At 31.6% G+C, this 12,865-nt stretch overlaps 1 protein-coding gene across 2 annotated transcripts; it reads left to right on the top strand.

Moving 5' to 3' along the window:
* Positions 1-498: 498 nt before the first annotated feature.
* Positions 499-12,559, top strand: LOC107171247 (uncharacterized). Of its 2 annotated transcripts, none has more exons than XM_015521475.2 (10): positions 499-1,022; positions 3,296-3,489; positions 5,779-5,882; positions 6,044-6,235; positions 6,296-6,438; positions 6,514-6,658; positions 6,733-8,095; positions 8,159-8,350; positions 8,682-9,246; positions 9,336-12,559. In XM_015521475.2, exons 2-10 carry the CDS (start codon positions 3,327-3,329, stop codon positions 10,186-10,188), a joined length of 3,720 nt encoding a protein of 1,239 aa, XP_015376961.2. In that variant the 5' UTR covers positions 499-1,022; positions 3,296-3,326; the 3' UTR covers positions 10,189-12,559. The 2 variants fall into 2 exon arrangements, with proteins under 2 accessions (XP_015376961.2, XP_015376960.2); XM_015521474.2 differs by having other exon boundaries at positions 6,730-8,095.
* Positions 12,560-12,865: the final 306 nt, after the last annotated feature.

The raw sequence follows: 12,865 nt of genomic DNA, 5'->3' as shown, positions 1-12,865 counted from the left end.
ATATCAATAATCACGGTTTTAATATTTTGTACTTTTTCCGATTTAGAACCGACAGCAGAGGAGGATCTATTAACACAATACTACTCCTCAAATATTAATATTTTGTACTTGTGATTGATTGATATAAGCATGGACAATTAATATCGAAAAATAGATTGTCATTTTGTTTGATTCGTATTTGTTTAAATTTGAAGTTGAGAATAAAATTTATATTTTTTAGACATAACAATATGAGGATACGTTTTAATAATAGTACACAATTTCAAGTCATAAAATGTTATCATTATTTTCGAATTTGATGTTTACTGTTATTAAAGGAGTCGCGTGCGGTCGGTCATTTACACGCGCGTGTACCTCGATAAAAGTCGAAACACTCTGCGCCGCACGATCGACATCATCATTGCGCCTGGCCGTACGCCACGGATACGGCGCATGTGCTCTTTATCATTCCCCTGCATATTATACGTTCGCCGCCGTGGTGCCCGTTTGTTTCCGTAATTCGCCCGAGACGAGGCGTCCGACGTTCGCCTCGGAGCTCTCTTGTTTGTTTATTTTTTGTTTTTGTTTTTTTTTTTGTTTTTTTTTTTTTTTTAATTTTTCACTCGTCGTAAAAATTAAGTTTAAATTAATTTCAAAACAAAAAAATTTTAAAAGCAAAACAATTTAAACAATATAAAAACCACCGTTCAGTCATCGCCATACAGGAAACAGGAATATTTTGACTAATGTTGTACCTACTTCGTGTGATATATAATATTGATATTAACCACCGAAACTGTATAAGCTAAATAATATTTTATATTATGATCGATTTATTGCGGGTGCGTACGCGTGTGTGTAAGCGTCTTAAAAACGGTTGTAAATGAAGATGTATAGGTAAGTCGGCAGCTGGGTGTACCTATTATATATATATATATATATATATATATATGCGATAACTACGTAGTCATCCAACACCCATCCAAACATATCGCGATGTGATAATGATGATTATGAAACAAAAAGCGTCATTATAACTTTAAGTGAGTAACATAATAATATATTATTTTATGGTCGTGGTAATATATACTATTACTGTATTATATTGCAAATATAAAATTTAAATATTTATATTGAAATTTTTTATTAGTGTTCTTGGAAGTCGATATTATATAATAATCAATCTAATTTTGCAATCGTATGAGTTGTGATGCGAAGGACTGTCGTGGGTGACGATAATTTTCCTCAAAATACAATATTATTATTATCGCATATTTGGGCTTGGTCGATATCGCGGTGTACAGACGATATTATAATCACATACCTACGTATAGGTACGATCGAATCGCCACGAATTTCCTGAAGCACCCACATAATACTTAACGTAAACAATATTGTCATGTCCGTTTCGGTTTGATCGTGAAAATCCATGGGATCGTATCGCATGCGACTACTATACCGGTGGGATACGTGAAAAAAGTGTAAACTTCCGTATCCGCGTAAACGGTGATAATAGCGATATAATAATAATATAATGACTAAGGCAGTGAAGTTATTGCATTAAAAAACACACTAAATTGATTGCATTATTGCATTAAAATATATTAAAAATTGCATTGAAAAAAAAAAATAATAATAATAATCAATAAAATCAAATATATTAATACATAATAATAATTAAAATTAAATATGAATATTGCTTACATTATTGCATTGCACTACAAATGATTTTTTTAAGTTTTCAAAATCGAATAATCGTCTGTTATCGTACAAGAAATTTTTGTATCGGGAGAAACTTTTTCCTAGGTAGGTACATCAGTAGTTGTTATTTGCGCGTAGGTAATTGAAATAGATTAAATCGTTGCTGGTCAAGTCTTCTGGCAAGCCCTCCATTCACTGTATTTCTCCACTTATAATTTTTAATATACGAACAATTGTTTGATATCCTTCATTTTTTTTGTAAAATATTTTTGAATTTCAGGGTTTATTAATATTCCATTTTATCCCGTAATTTTTTCTATTTTAGTTTCAACGTTTTTAACTATAGATAAAGCTTCGATTAATTGAACATGTTGGGTTTCGAGTTTAGTGATTTCTGCTGGTAATATGAAACCGTAGTTGGAATGAATGAATATCAAATTGGTTTCCATAGAACAATCCGACAAAAGATTTAATAATTTTATTACTTTTTTTACTTCTACAAAATTTTCGTCTATCGGCACATACTATGCAATTCACATATTTTACAAAAGAGAATACTACCATCAGAAGAAAATATAGTATCACCAAATTCTGATACGTAATTTTTTTAAATGGCTGATTTAATCGGTTTGACTTTTGGCATTTTAACGGACAAAATAGATGCGACAAAGTATAACGAACGACTAAGGTACGAGCCACCAAAACGTGCGGATGATTCTAGCAATCCCACTACTGTTAGAATTTCGGTATTTTTAAATATATAACTGAATGCTGATAGACGTTAGTATGTGTTATTGAGAGACAAGATTTTATCTTATCGACCAAAATGCGATAATCACTCTATGGAAATAATAGGTAGGTATTACAACAAATATAGAAATTTGTTGACTACTAAGTTTAGTTACTTATATTTTATATATTAAGTTATATAATCTTAAATGTAAACGAAAATTATGAAAAATAGTTAAAATTGCAGTAAAATTTAAAAAAAAAAATAGCTAAAATTTCATTTATTGCAATATAATTTATTTATTTTTTGTTTAAATTAAGAGTTTAATGAAACATATTTTAAGCTCACTCAGCAATAAATATAAGCATTTACAAAAACATGCAAATGCAACAACTTCACTGCCCCAATAATGACCATACTTAACGTGTCGTTTTGTAAATTAAAATTATATACATTTTATTACGGTGTAACAAGTTATTATTACGTAAGCGTTTCATGGGTTGTATTTTAGAACACACACCGTGAGGGTTGGCGGCGGGATCGCGTGCGAAGGGGTTTCCGTGGTTTCCGTTGTGCGCTGAACGGCGGGCTAGAGGTAGGGATCAATACGTGCGAAGAGGGGACCGGCGGTGGTGACGTCAAGTCACGCGCTTCCCGTGACGTCATGATACCGACGCCGCCGTGACCCGGTCACCGGCGGGATGAATAATGATCGGCGCAAACGACGGCCGTTTTTACCGTGCGTGCGTGCATTATCATGTACCTGCACTCTTTAAATGTTAGATAGTAGTAGTTGTGGTCGTTGTTCGCCGCCGCTTCTCGGCAGTTCGCCTTTGTGTAACGTATACCAGATTTATGGTAATAACGGTATCCGCGTGGTTGCAGACGTGGTTCGGTGGAGAGCCGGGCCGAGGCCATGGACAGGGCCGACCGTCTAGCCCGGAGCTTGGAGTTGGAGAAGGCCTACGTGCACGACACTTATCAGGAGATGTATCAACCCGCACATAAGACCAAACCGTGGCCGAAGGTGACGCAGTTCCTGCACGACTTGGAACCCGGATCACTCGTGTGCGACATCGGTGAGTACACGTATTATACACACGCCTATATGGCCGACAAAATAAATTATTATAATAGGTATAAACTATGCGGTTTATGTGACAGTTTTGATTTTTTTTTGTTTTTACATTGATTTTACCTTCCTATTTCATACGCACTTGAAATTATATTATTTCAAACACGATATATAACGATTTAGATCCCCGAAACACAGTTTTTTGTTGTGTACAGATGTATCTACAATGTTATAGGTTTTAAGTATAAATGGTACCTACGTCGAATTATTTATAACGAATTATGTATAAACGTGCATAGAAATATACCTACTTACGTTACTTGTAAGTAATGCGTATCGAGTTAAAAACTATCAAAATATATTTCTATTATATGCTTTTTTAAATTGTATGCTACTTGAAAATTCGACTGCTGTATCGTGTTTTCACTGACTGCAAAAAAACTTACTCCTCAAACGACCAACAGACACTGTATAATAGGTATTACCTATACTATATAATTTAAGATTCACAGGATCAATATTATATAAGTAGAGCTTGTTTTAATGTTTTAAAAATAAATTTAATCAACTTCTGAGATTAAATTAACTAGAATAAGATTCAAACCCTAACATTTAAAAGTTATAATGTATTCAAATACATATTATAGGATCACGCGAGTTGTGAGACGAGATTTTTCTTTACCTACTTAATGTGTCAAAACTATTAAATTTTCTAGCGACGCGTCTTTATAAATAAAGGTTATGTATATTTTGAACTTTTATCAACGTTAAAATCTACGACTTTTAGTCAACAAACCAAAGTATGTTTTATTGTTTTTACGTCCATGACATTATTGGGTCTCGGTAGACGACTTTGGAATAATGGTGACTGATGGATTTTAGCAACTTTATAATATAAGAACTTATGTATTTGTATAAGATAAAGTATACAAAATGTTTATGCTTTATAATAATAACTTACTAGTTACTTGCAAGAATTGGTGGCTAATAAGTAAATTATTATAATATTCAATTCTTTATATTTGTAATCATGATCCTGAACGATGTTGTCCGTGAAAAATTAAATTCCAGTGGATGTACTCCTTCAGTAAAGGACAGTAATCCATTTTTGAGATTCTCCAGTTGTTGGATTTTTCATGGAATGTTACAAAAAATTTTCAGTTGCTAAGTTGTTTTTCTATGAACTTTACAAATTTTGTCCTTGGTCGTCTTATAAAATGTCAAAAGCATTATGTTATGGTTTACCGTACAGTAGGCTGTGGATAATTTGGAAAAGCTATTCCTGTAATTTTATTTGTATTGAAACCAATTTCGATGAATTATGTTAGATTAAAAACTTAATCTGTACATAACTTCTCCGTAATACAGCGTGATTGATTTATCATAAAACACTCATTATTTCAAAAAGTATTGACTTTTTTCAAAATATTTTTTTACATGGTTTCAAGTTGTTAAAAAACCAACGTTTTTATTAAAAAGTTATATTTTTAAATATTTTTTATCCTTATCATTTTTTACTTTTTTACTTTTTTGAATGACAACATAGAGTTTTAATTTCATATTACAAAGCAGAATATTTTTCTAAGTATTTTGATACATAGAAATCAAATTTGGGGCTAGTAGTTTATGAGTTATAAGTATTTAAAGATTAGACAAGCGGAGTAGTGGACAAACATTTTGTGGGGTAACCCCGTACCACTCCACTCTGCCAATCTAAACTTTAAATACTTATAACTCATAAACTACTAGCCCCAAATTCGATTTTTATACATCAAAATACTTAGAAAAATATTCTGCTTTGGAATATGAAATTAAAACTCTAAGTTGTCACTCAAAAAAGTAAAAAAACATAAAAAATGATAAGGATAAAAAATATAATTTTTTAATAAAAACGTTGGGTTTTTAAGAACTTGAAACCATGTAAAAAAATATTTTGTAAAAAGTCAATACTTTTTGAAATAATGAGTGTTTTATGATAAATCAATCACCCTATATAATATCTTTATATTTTTTTTCTTGATTGAAACCTTTTTCCAGGGTTCTATAGATTTACTAAATTGGTTTATTTCATATTTTGGGCATAAATTAAGTAGTATTTTTGCACGCTTATTTCATAGATACACTGAGTCGTGTGTATTAATTCATAATCTAAAATTCTGATATACAACATTAATAATTTAATATTACTTTGAGATTAATATTATTCACAATAATTATTACAATTGCGTTATGAAATTCAATATTATTTATTAATATTTAATATCAAAGTTGTAAATGTTGTTTTAAATTTTAGGTTGTGGTACGGGAAAATATTTGTCGACTAACCCGCATGTGTTCAAAGTAGGCGTTGATCGCTGCTTGAGATTAACTGAAATAGCTAGAAGTCGAGACAGCGAAGTAAATGTTTTAATTATATAGACTCATAATTACTATGAAATATAATACTATATATATACTATGAAAAATAAAACTTACTGAATTATCGTAGTATTTAATTTTAATTAAAATCAATAAATTATAAATATTAAATACTTAATTATCAATTTATTCAAATACAGGTATTGGTGTGTGACAATCTAACTTTACCATTCAAAGACTGTAGTTTAGATGCTGTATTATCCATAGCAGTTATTCATCATTTTTCGACAACAGAAAGACGTGTGTGTGCCTTACGAGAACTAGCTAGGGTACTTAGAATTGGTGGTCGTATAATAATTACAGTTTGGGCCATGGAACGACGCCATAGAAAAGTATTTAAAATGAATTTTTAAATTTAGATTATTGCATAAAATATTGTTTGATTTTCGTAGTTTCAATCTCAAGACGTGCTAATGCCTTGGCACAAGCCTTGTAGAAATTTAGAAAGCGAATCAACAGAATTTTCCACAACCACGACCACATCTGATGAGGAATATATTAGCACGAGAAAAAAATCTAATTCCGATTCAACAACGTTCGTATTTATTTACTTAAATTTCATATATTATAGTTGATGCATAAAAGATTTAAATATCATTAATACATACAGGAGTATCAAAATGTGTTGTGAAAGAAAAACTAAGCGTAAGGAACAATCAAATTGGAGAAAAGGAATAAAGAGTTCCCCGAGTAGTTCTAGTTTATCGAGTCCAGGGACTGAAACTTGTTATAGCTTTGTTCGGAAAGCAATACAGGTTAATTGTTATTATATAATTTAATATAAAATTTTCATGTTTGCGTTTAACATAGATTCGCTTTGTTACAGAAGCTTGCCGGTTCAACCAAGCGAGGTAAAGTATCATCAAAACCTTGGTTCGTTGGTTCTTGGACATCACTTTACGGTACTGAGTTACCGTCAGTATTACGTTCAGATCCTGAAGGGTGTGAGACTTGCAACGAAGATGTGTTAAATGTTCCTATAGAACTTAGACGTATGGAAGATTCGCCAGACTCAATAACGCTATTCAATCGAACACCTACTCACAAATCTAAGAGTTTAACCGATATAAAAAACACCGCGGAAAAACGAATGGTACGATCAAGGTCAAGTATACCAGAATTGGAAAAATCAATGCCATTAACTCATTCAAAACCAAAATTAGTTAAACAAAAACAATCGCTATGTGATGAGGATGCAGAAGAAGATAGAGATAAGGCTACTGACATGAAAGATTTAGTTAATAAGTTACCTCAATTTGACGTAGGCAGTGGTTCAAAAAGATACAGATATAAAAGTAATGAAATAAAACAAAGATCAATGAATGAAGAACTTATGTCTGTAGAAAGACTTAAGGAAAAAGAAATCGTCCAAAAAAACATTCAAAGACAAGCGTCTTTAAATGAAGAGCTTATGTACAGCACACGTACGTTGGAATCCATTAAAGATACTTTACAATTGCTCAAAACTGGCTTCACGAAAACGTTTAAAAACCCATCCAGTCAGGTGTCTGATAACATAAAAAGTGGACTAAGTAGAATGTTAGGGTATAAGGAAGGTTGTGAAGAAAAGGTTAGTGATGAAAAAAAAATAGAAAAAATGCCCGTTCCCGCATTGGTTACAACGACGTGTTGTGACGGACGTAGAAGTTCCCGTGAAGATGGTTCTTCGGAAGATTCGTCAAAAGATAGTTTACAGAGTGATGCTAGTGTTGATTCTGAAGATAGTCTAAGTAGCTTAGCGTCTGTTATATTTGTGAATGCGACTGGTGGGTCTGATAAGACATGTTCACCACCATTAGTGGAGCAACAAGCACGAACAGCTCCATGCACACCCACTGCTAAATCTCAAAGTCAATACAGATCGTCTTCACATCCCAACACGCCGAAAACAGCCCCTATTCACCCGTCACATTTTAGATTGCCAGCCAGGTTCAACTCACAAAATGGAAATGAACCATATCAGTTAAATTTATCAACAGAACAACAGGTAGACGATGTTTTGAAGCCTATTAAATTATCACCTGTGAAAACAGCAATAGAAATGAAGCTTAAACGGGAGCAAGAAAAAGATCAAGAATTAGAACGTAGAGATCATGTTTGTGAAGGAGGAGATCATAATGCACGGCCTAAAGAAAGAATAAGTGCAGAAAAGCTTAAACAAATTCAAGATCTTCTTTTGAATACTAAACCCGGTATTGTCTAATCAAATATATTTTTGACAGTATTAACTTATAAAAAAAATTGTTATTTTTTAGTAACAGCACGTAATCGTCTACCAAAAGCTGATCGAACTTTTTCTGGTTTACGTGGAAGACACTTTATTAAAACAGTTGAAGAAACATTTCATCCAGAAATAGACGATATAGATAGTGATGTTGAATCATCGTCTTCTGATTCCGTTAGCAGTGTCATAAGTGTAGTGGTGGAAGATGAACGCAAAATTACAGGTGATTAATGCATAGTGTGTAATTAAAAGTTCTTATTTATATAACAATAATATTTCATATCCATTTTTAAAACAATTAATATTACCCCTCCAAATAAATTTACTACCACCTATTTCTTTTTTCCCCTGTTGTATTTCTGGGCTTAAAATATTTTGTTATCCAATAATCGCCATACCTAAGTCATAGCCTTCTTTGGCATCTTTTCCTTATCGGTTCTTCTTCAAAAAAATTTATATCAGTAATATAATTTTTTCTATGCTATATTCCAATGTATGAGAAGTTTAATTCATAAATATAACACCTAAGTACATAACCTTGTACATGTTTATAGATATCGAGTTTGACGAACCCTTTGACGTAGAAACACCAGTGAAACCCGAGGATGAAATTTTGATAGAACATGACAATCTAGAACAAATTTGTTCTTCAGATTCAGACATAATTAAAAAAGATTCTAACCCTGATGAAGATTCCACCCCTAAAGAATATCCTAGTTCAATAAAAAGTCCTAGCCCTAAAAATGATCCCAATCCTAAAGAAGACCCTAGTCCAATAAAAAGTCCTAGCCCTAAAAATGATCTCAGACCTAAAGAAGAACCCAGCCCTAAAGAAGATCCCACTCCTGAAGAAGATCCCAGCAGTAAAGAAGATCATATTCCTAAAAATGATCCTAGTCCAAATGAAGACCATAACACTAAAGAAGATCAACCAAATCATACTAACCGATGGAGTCTGCAAGAACATCCGAACAAAGGGATGGCAGTTCGAATCAGCCCAAGCCTCGGTTCAATACCAAAACACAAGAGGGCCAGTAAGTGTTCTAAAGATGAGCTCTCAGATTTGCCAGAAACGTGGGACGAGGAATGTCAAAAACATCTTGTGGACTTCGCTGAAAGGTAAGTTTTTACGAATTCTTCTACTTCTCTATTTTATGTCAAAGTTATTGTTTAAAGCATTAATGATTTTATTATGTTGAAAAATAAAGATTAAATAAAGAGCTGCGGGCCGCCATAAGCATGGAGCCACAAGAAGATCCAAAAAATTCTCACGATGAAGTAGCAGAGCCACCGGAAAAGGTCGAGCTAATGCAATACTTTCACCAGCTGATGCGACCTGATGAAATATTGTCGGACCCATCATCTTCCGACGGACAGCTTGAGGACGAACCACACGACTACCATCGGATCGAGATACTAGCCGGGTCCGAAGCACCTCGTCGGCCCAGTATTTCCGTTGAAACGCAGGACTCTGTGGATAAAGTGCTGCGGAGTCGCGAGGGATTCCGATCACGACTCTACCGCAAGTCCGTGGACTCAGCGGAAGACCGGCATGCGTCCCTAGAGTTGGAGTGTGACTCGAGGCGTGATACGGTTTCCAGCAGCCAAGTATCACTGCTTCGACCTGGTAACTCACTTGAATCCAACGACACTGCGGATACGCACACTACTACGCAGAGCACGACTTCGCTAACATCGTGGAGTGACTGCAGCAAGGATACAAGGTTTGCAGACCGTAGACAGGCGCGGTGCGACGGCCGGTCGTCGTCCGAGGAGACGGACCCTAGGCGGGCCGCCGTTCTGGTCCGCCAACACGCAGCCGTCGAAACCCAAGAAACATCCAAGAGTGACGATACGTGTAGCTTATCCACCTCGCAAGAATCACTTTCAGAGCACGGTGGAGGGTCTATAACATTCCACAGATACTATCACGTGTTCAGAGAAGGTGAACTCGACCAGCTGATCGAGAAACACGCTGATAATTTGCACATAATTTCTTCATATTACGACCAATCAAATTGGTGCGTTATCGCCGAAAAAGTACAGGTGTGGACTATTTAGTGATGAGGTATAATTAGTGATGAGTTTGAAAAAAATTAATATTTCAAGATTTTAGTTTTTAAAATTATTTAAAAACCGAGTATATACTAGGTAGAAGGTAGTTATTCAAATATATTTGGTTTTAGGATATGTGCGTCCAATAATAAGAATTCTTCAATATCGTTGTAGATTTGTGTATATTACAACTAGTCACTTATGTATATTATATAGTATTCGAACGTCAATTGTACGGAAGTAGGTACATTATTTATTTGATATTGTGGTGTTTTTTCTAGCTCGTTGTTTATATATAATATTATGTAATTATGCATTTTCAGTATCCAACTATAATATCCCTATATATGTTACATAAGTTACTTAAATTTATTTAAATAGATATTATTAGGTATAGTATCCATATTAAAAACTGAATATAAGTTGTTCAAATAAATTGGTTATTCGGGACTTTATTGCGGATAAAGTATATTAAAGCAATTAATATTCGACTCCACTATTTTTAACGTTGTATTAGCAGTTATGTACTCGACCATTTAGAGGAGATATGTAAACATAACATCTTTTACAATAATCGTTAAGTGGCATACTGTCATGGAATTTATTGTAACGTTTTTGTTTTTTTTTTTTTTAAATAACCATAAGTCTTTGAGTTTATTGTTCACTGTGGGACATTCTTAAAATAGTTGGTGTTACGCTATTTCAGCAAATTTGTAATTACCAAAGTAAGCAATGGTATTTTATTTTATTTTGCGCTAAAATACAATCTAATATAACGAAAAGTTTAAATAATAATATAAAATAAGACGTATACAGAACTACAGCCAAACAATGAACATTAAACAATGTACTTTGTAGCTTTTATAATTTATAACCACTTTTTTACTATTAATTAATTAGAAAAATTTTGAAATTAAAATAAGTGCCTATTTTAAATTTTCTCAATTTTTAAAGATATAAACAAGTCATTGAACTTAAATATAAAATAATAATGCTAATGTTATTTAAAAATTTAAATAAAAATATAATACCTAATAATCATAAGATCATATCATAAATCAAATTATTACAGAAAACTAATTAATATGAATGAAAAATCGGTACTGAACATAATAATATATTAAATCTATAAACATAATAATGTTAATGATAAATCAAAATATTTCCAAACAATTCAACAAAATTATAAAATATTTTTCATTTAGTGTTTTATTTTTTCATCTCACCGTCAAAACAAGTGAAATGTGTACAAACAATTATCGAAATGATTCTATACCTGCCTTATTATATTATATATAATATATTATATCAGGTATTTGAATTTGTCATACTTATTTAATTTAATTTTTAATAAAAAATAAACTAAACATCATACCAACACCATATTTTTAAATTTAAATACGCCAGCACTTTCTATGAAATTAACTTCTTATAACAATCAACATTGTATACACATACAAATAAATTTAATTAGGTACTTAATATTGTCAGAGTTTGATTGCACTTACTAAACTTATTAAACAAATGAATTTATTATTTATAATTTAATTATTTGACAAATGACTGAGAACAACGGTGTTATTAATTTATTGTTACTATCGATATTTTTTTATTATCAATAAAGCGGCCTAAATCAAGTAAATAATAATCACAATCTACATGTTAAACATTAAAATAATCATTTTAATTTGATATCTGTCTTCCAGCTGTATAAATATTCATTTTATTCTTATAGTGACAGTCAATACCTAAATATTGCATTTTAAGTTTTAACATACAAAAAAATATATAAGACAAAATTGATCGTTTTAAATATTTTATGCCTATAATATAGATTGAGTGATGTTATTGTGAATTGAATACCGGCTCTTTAATTCAGACTTATACTGCCATTAATTTATAGTTGTTACTAGGTATAAGATATAAATATATACTATGACTAATAATTATTACGATATTATAATTAAATATAAATATAGGAGTATAAGAATATAGATATAGTAGATACAGAATGTATTAGGCATTCGAGAAAAATAAAACAACAATTATTTACTTAGTTAAATGTATAGTTTAAACATTGTACTTGAATTATTACATGTTAAGAGTACATGGTAAAAATGTTTGAATTTTTTTCGAACATAGTCTTATTCTCAAAACGTTTCTTTATTAATTGTTTATCTACTGTGATTATGACTTAGGATTATTAATTTAATAATATATTTATTATTATTATTATTATTATTATTATTATTATTATTATTAATATTAATATCTATATGTGTACGAATTTATACCTTTGGACTGCATTTTAACTTTAAATCTATTGTAATATTGAATCATGTTTTAATATACAATAAACTAAAAGATAAAACGTACAGTGTCATTGCTTTTTTTCTTTTTTTTGTCTTGCTAGTTATTGATTTATCTACTTATTAAATAAATAATTTATAAGTAATAACCAACCCATTTAATAACCTAATATTTTGCATACAATTCAATGCTGAAAAAATTACTGGGAACTGGTCGCTCAAAACGACTAACGACTAACGAGTTCATAAATTGATATATTATTTGAAAAACTTAAGTCGAATACCTAGTTTACGGAGAAATATTATTATGCGTCATTTGAATCAGCTAGTTTATAATTTAAAAAATAATTCACAACAAATTATCGGTCGCCCGA

This window comes from Diuraphis noxia, unplaced genomic scaffold (assembly GCF_037042655.1).
Source record: "Diuraphis noxia isolate RWA-SAM2 unplaced genomic scaffold, SU_Dnox_SAM2 contig0004, whole genome shotgun sequence".
NCBI classification, from domain to species: Eukaryota; Metazoa; Arthropoda; class Insecta; order Hemiptera; family Aphididae; genus Diuraphis; species Diuraphis noxia.
Note: the sequence above shows the minus strand (reverse complement) of the source record. Positions and strands in the feature narration are given on the sequence as shown.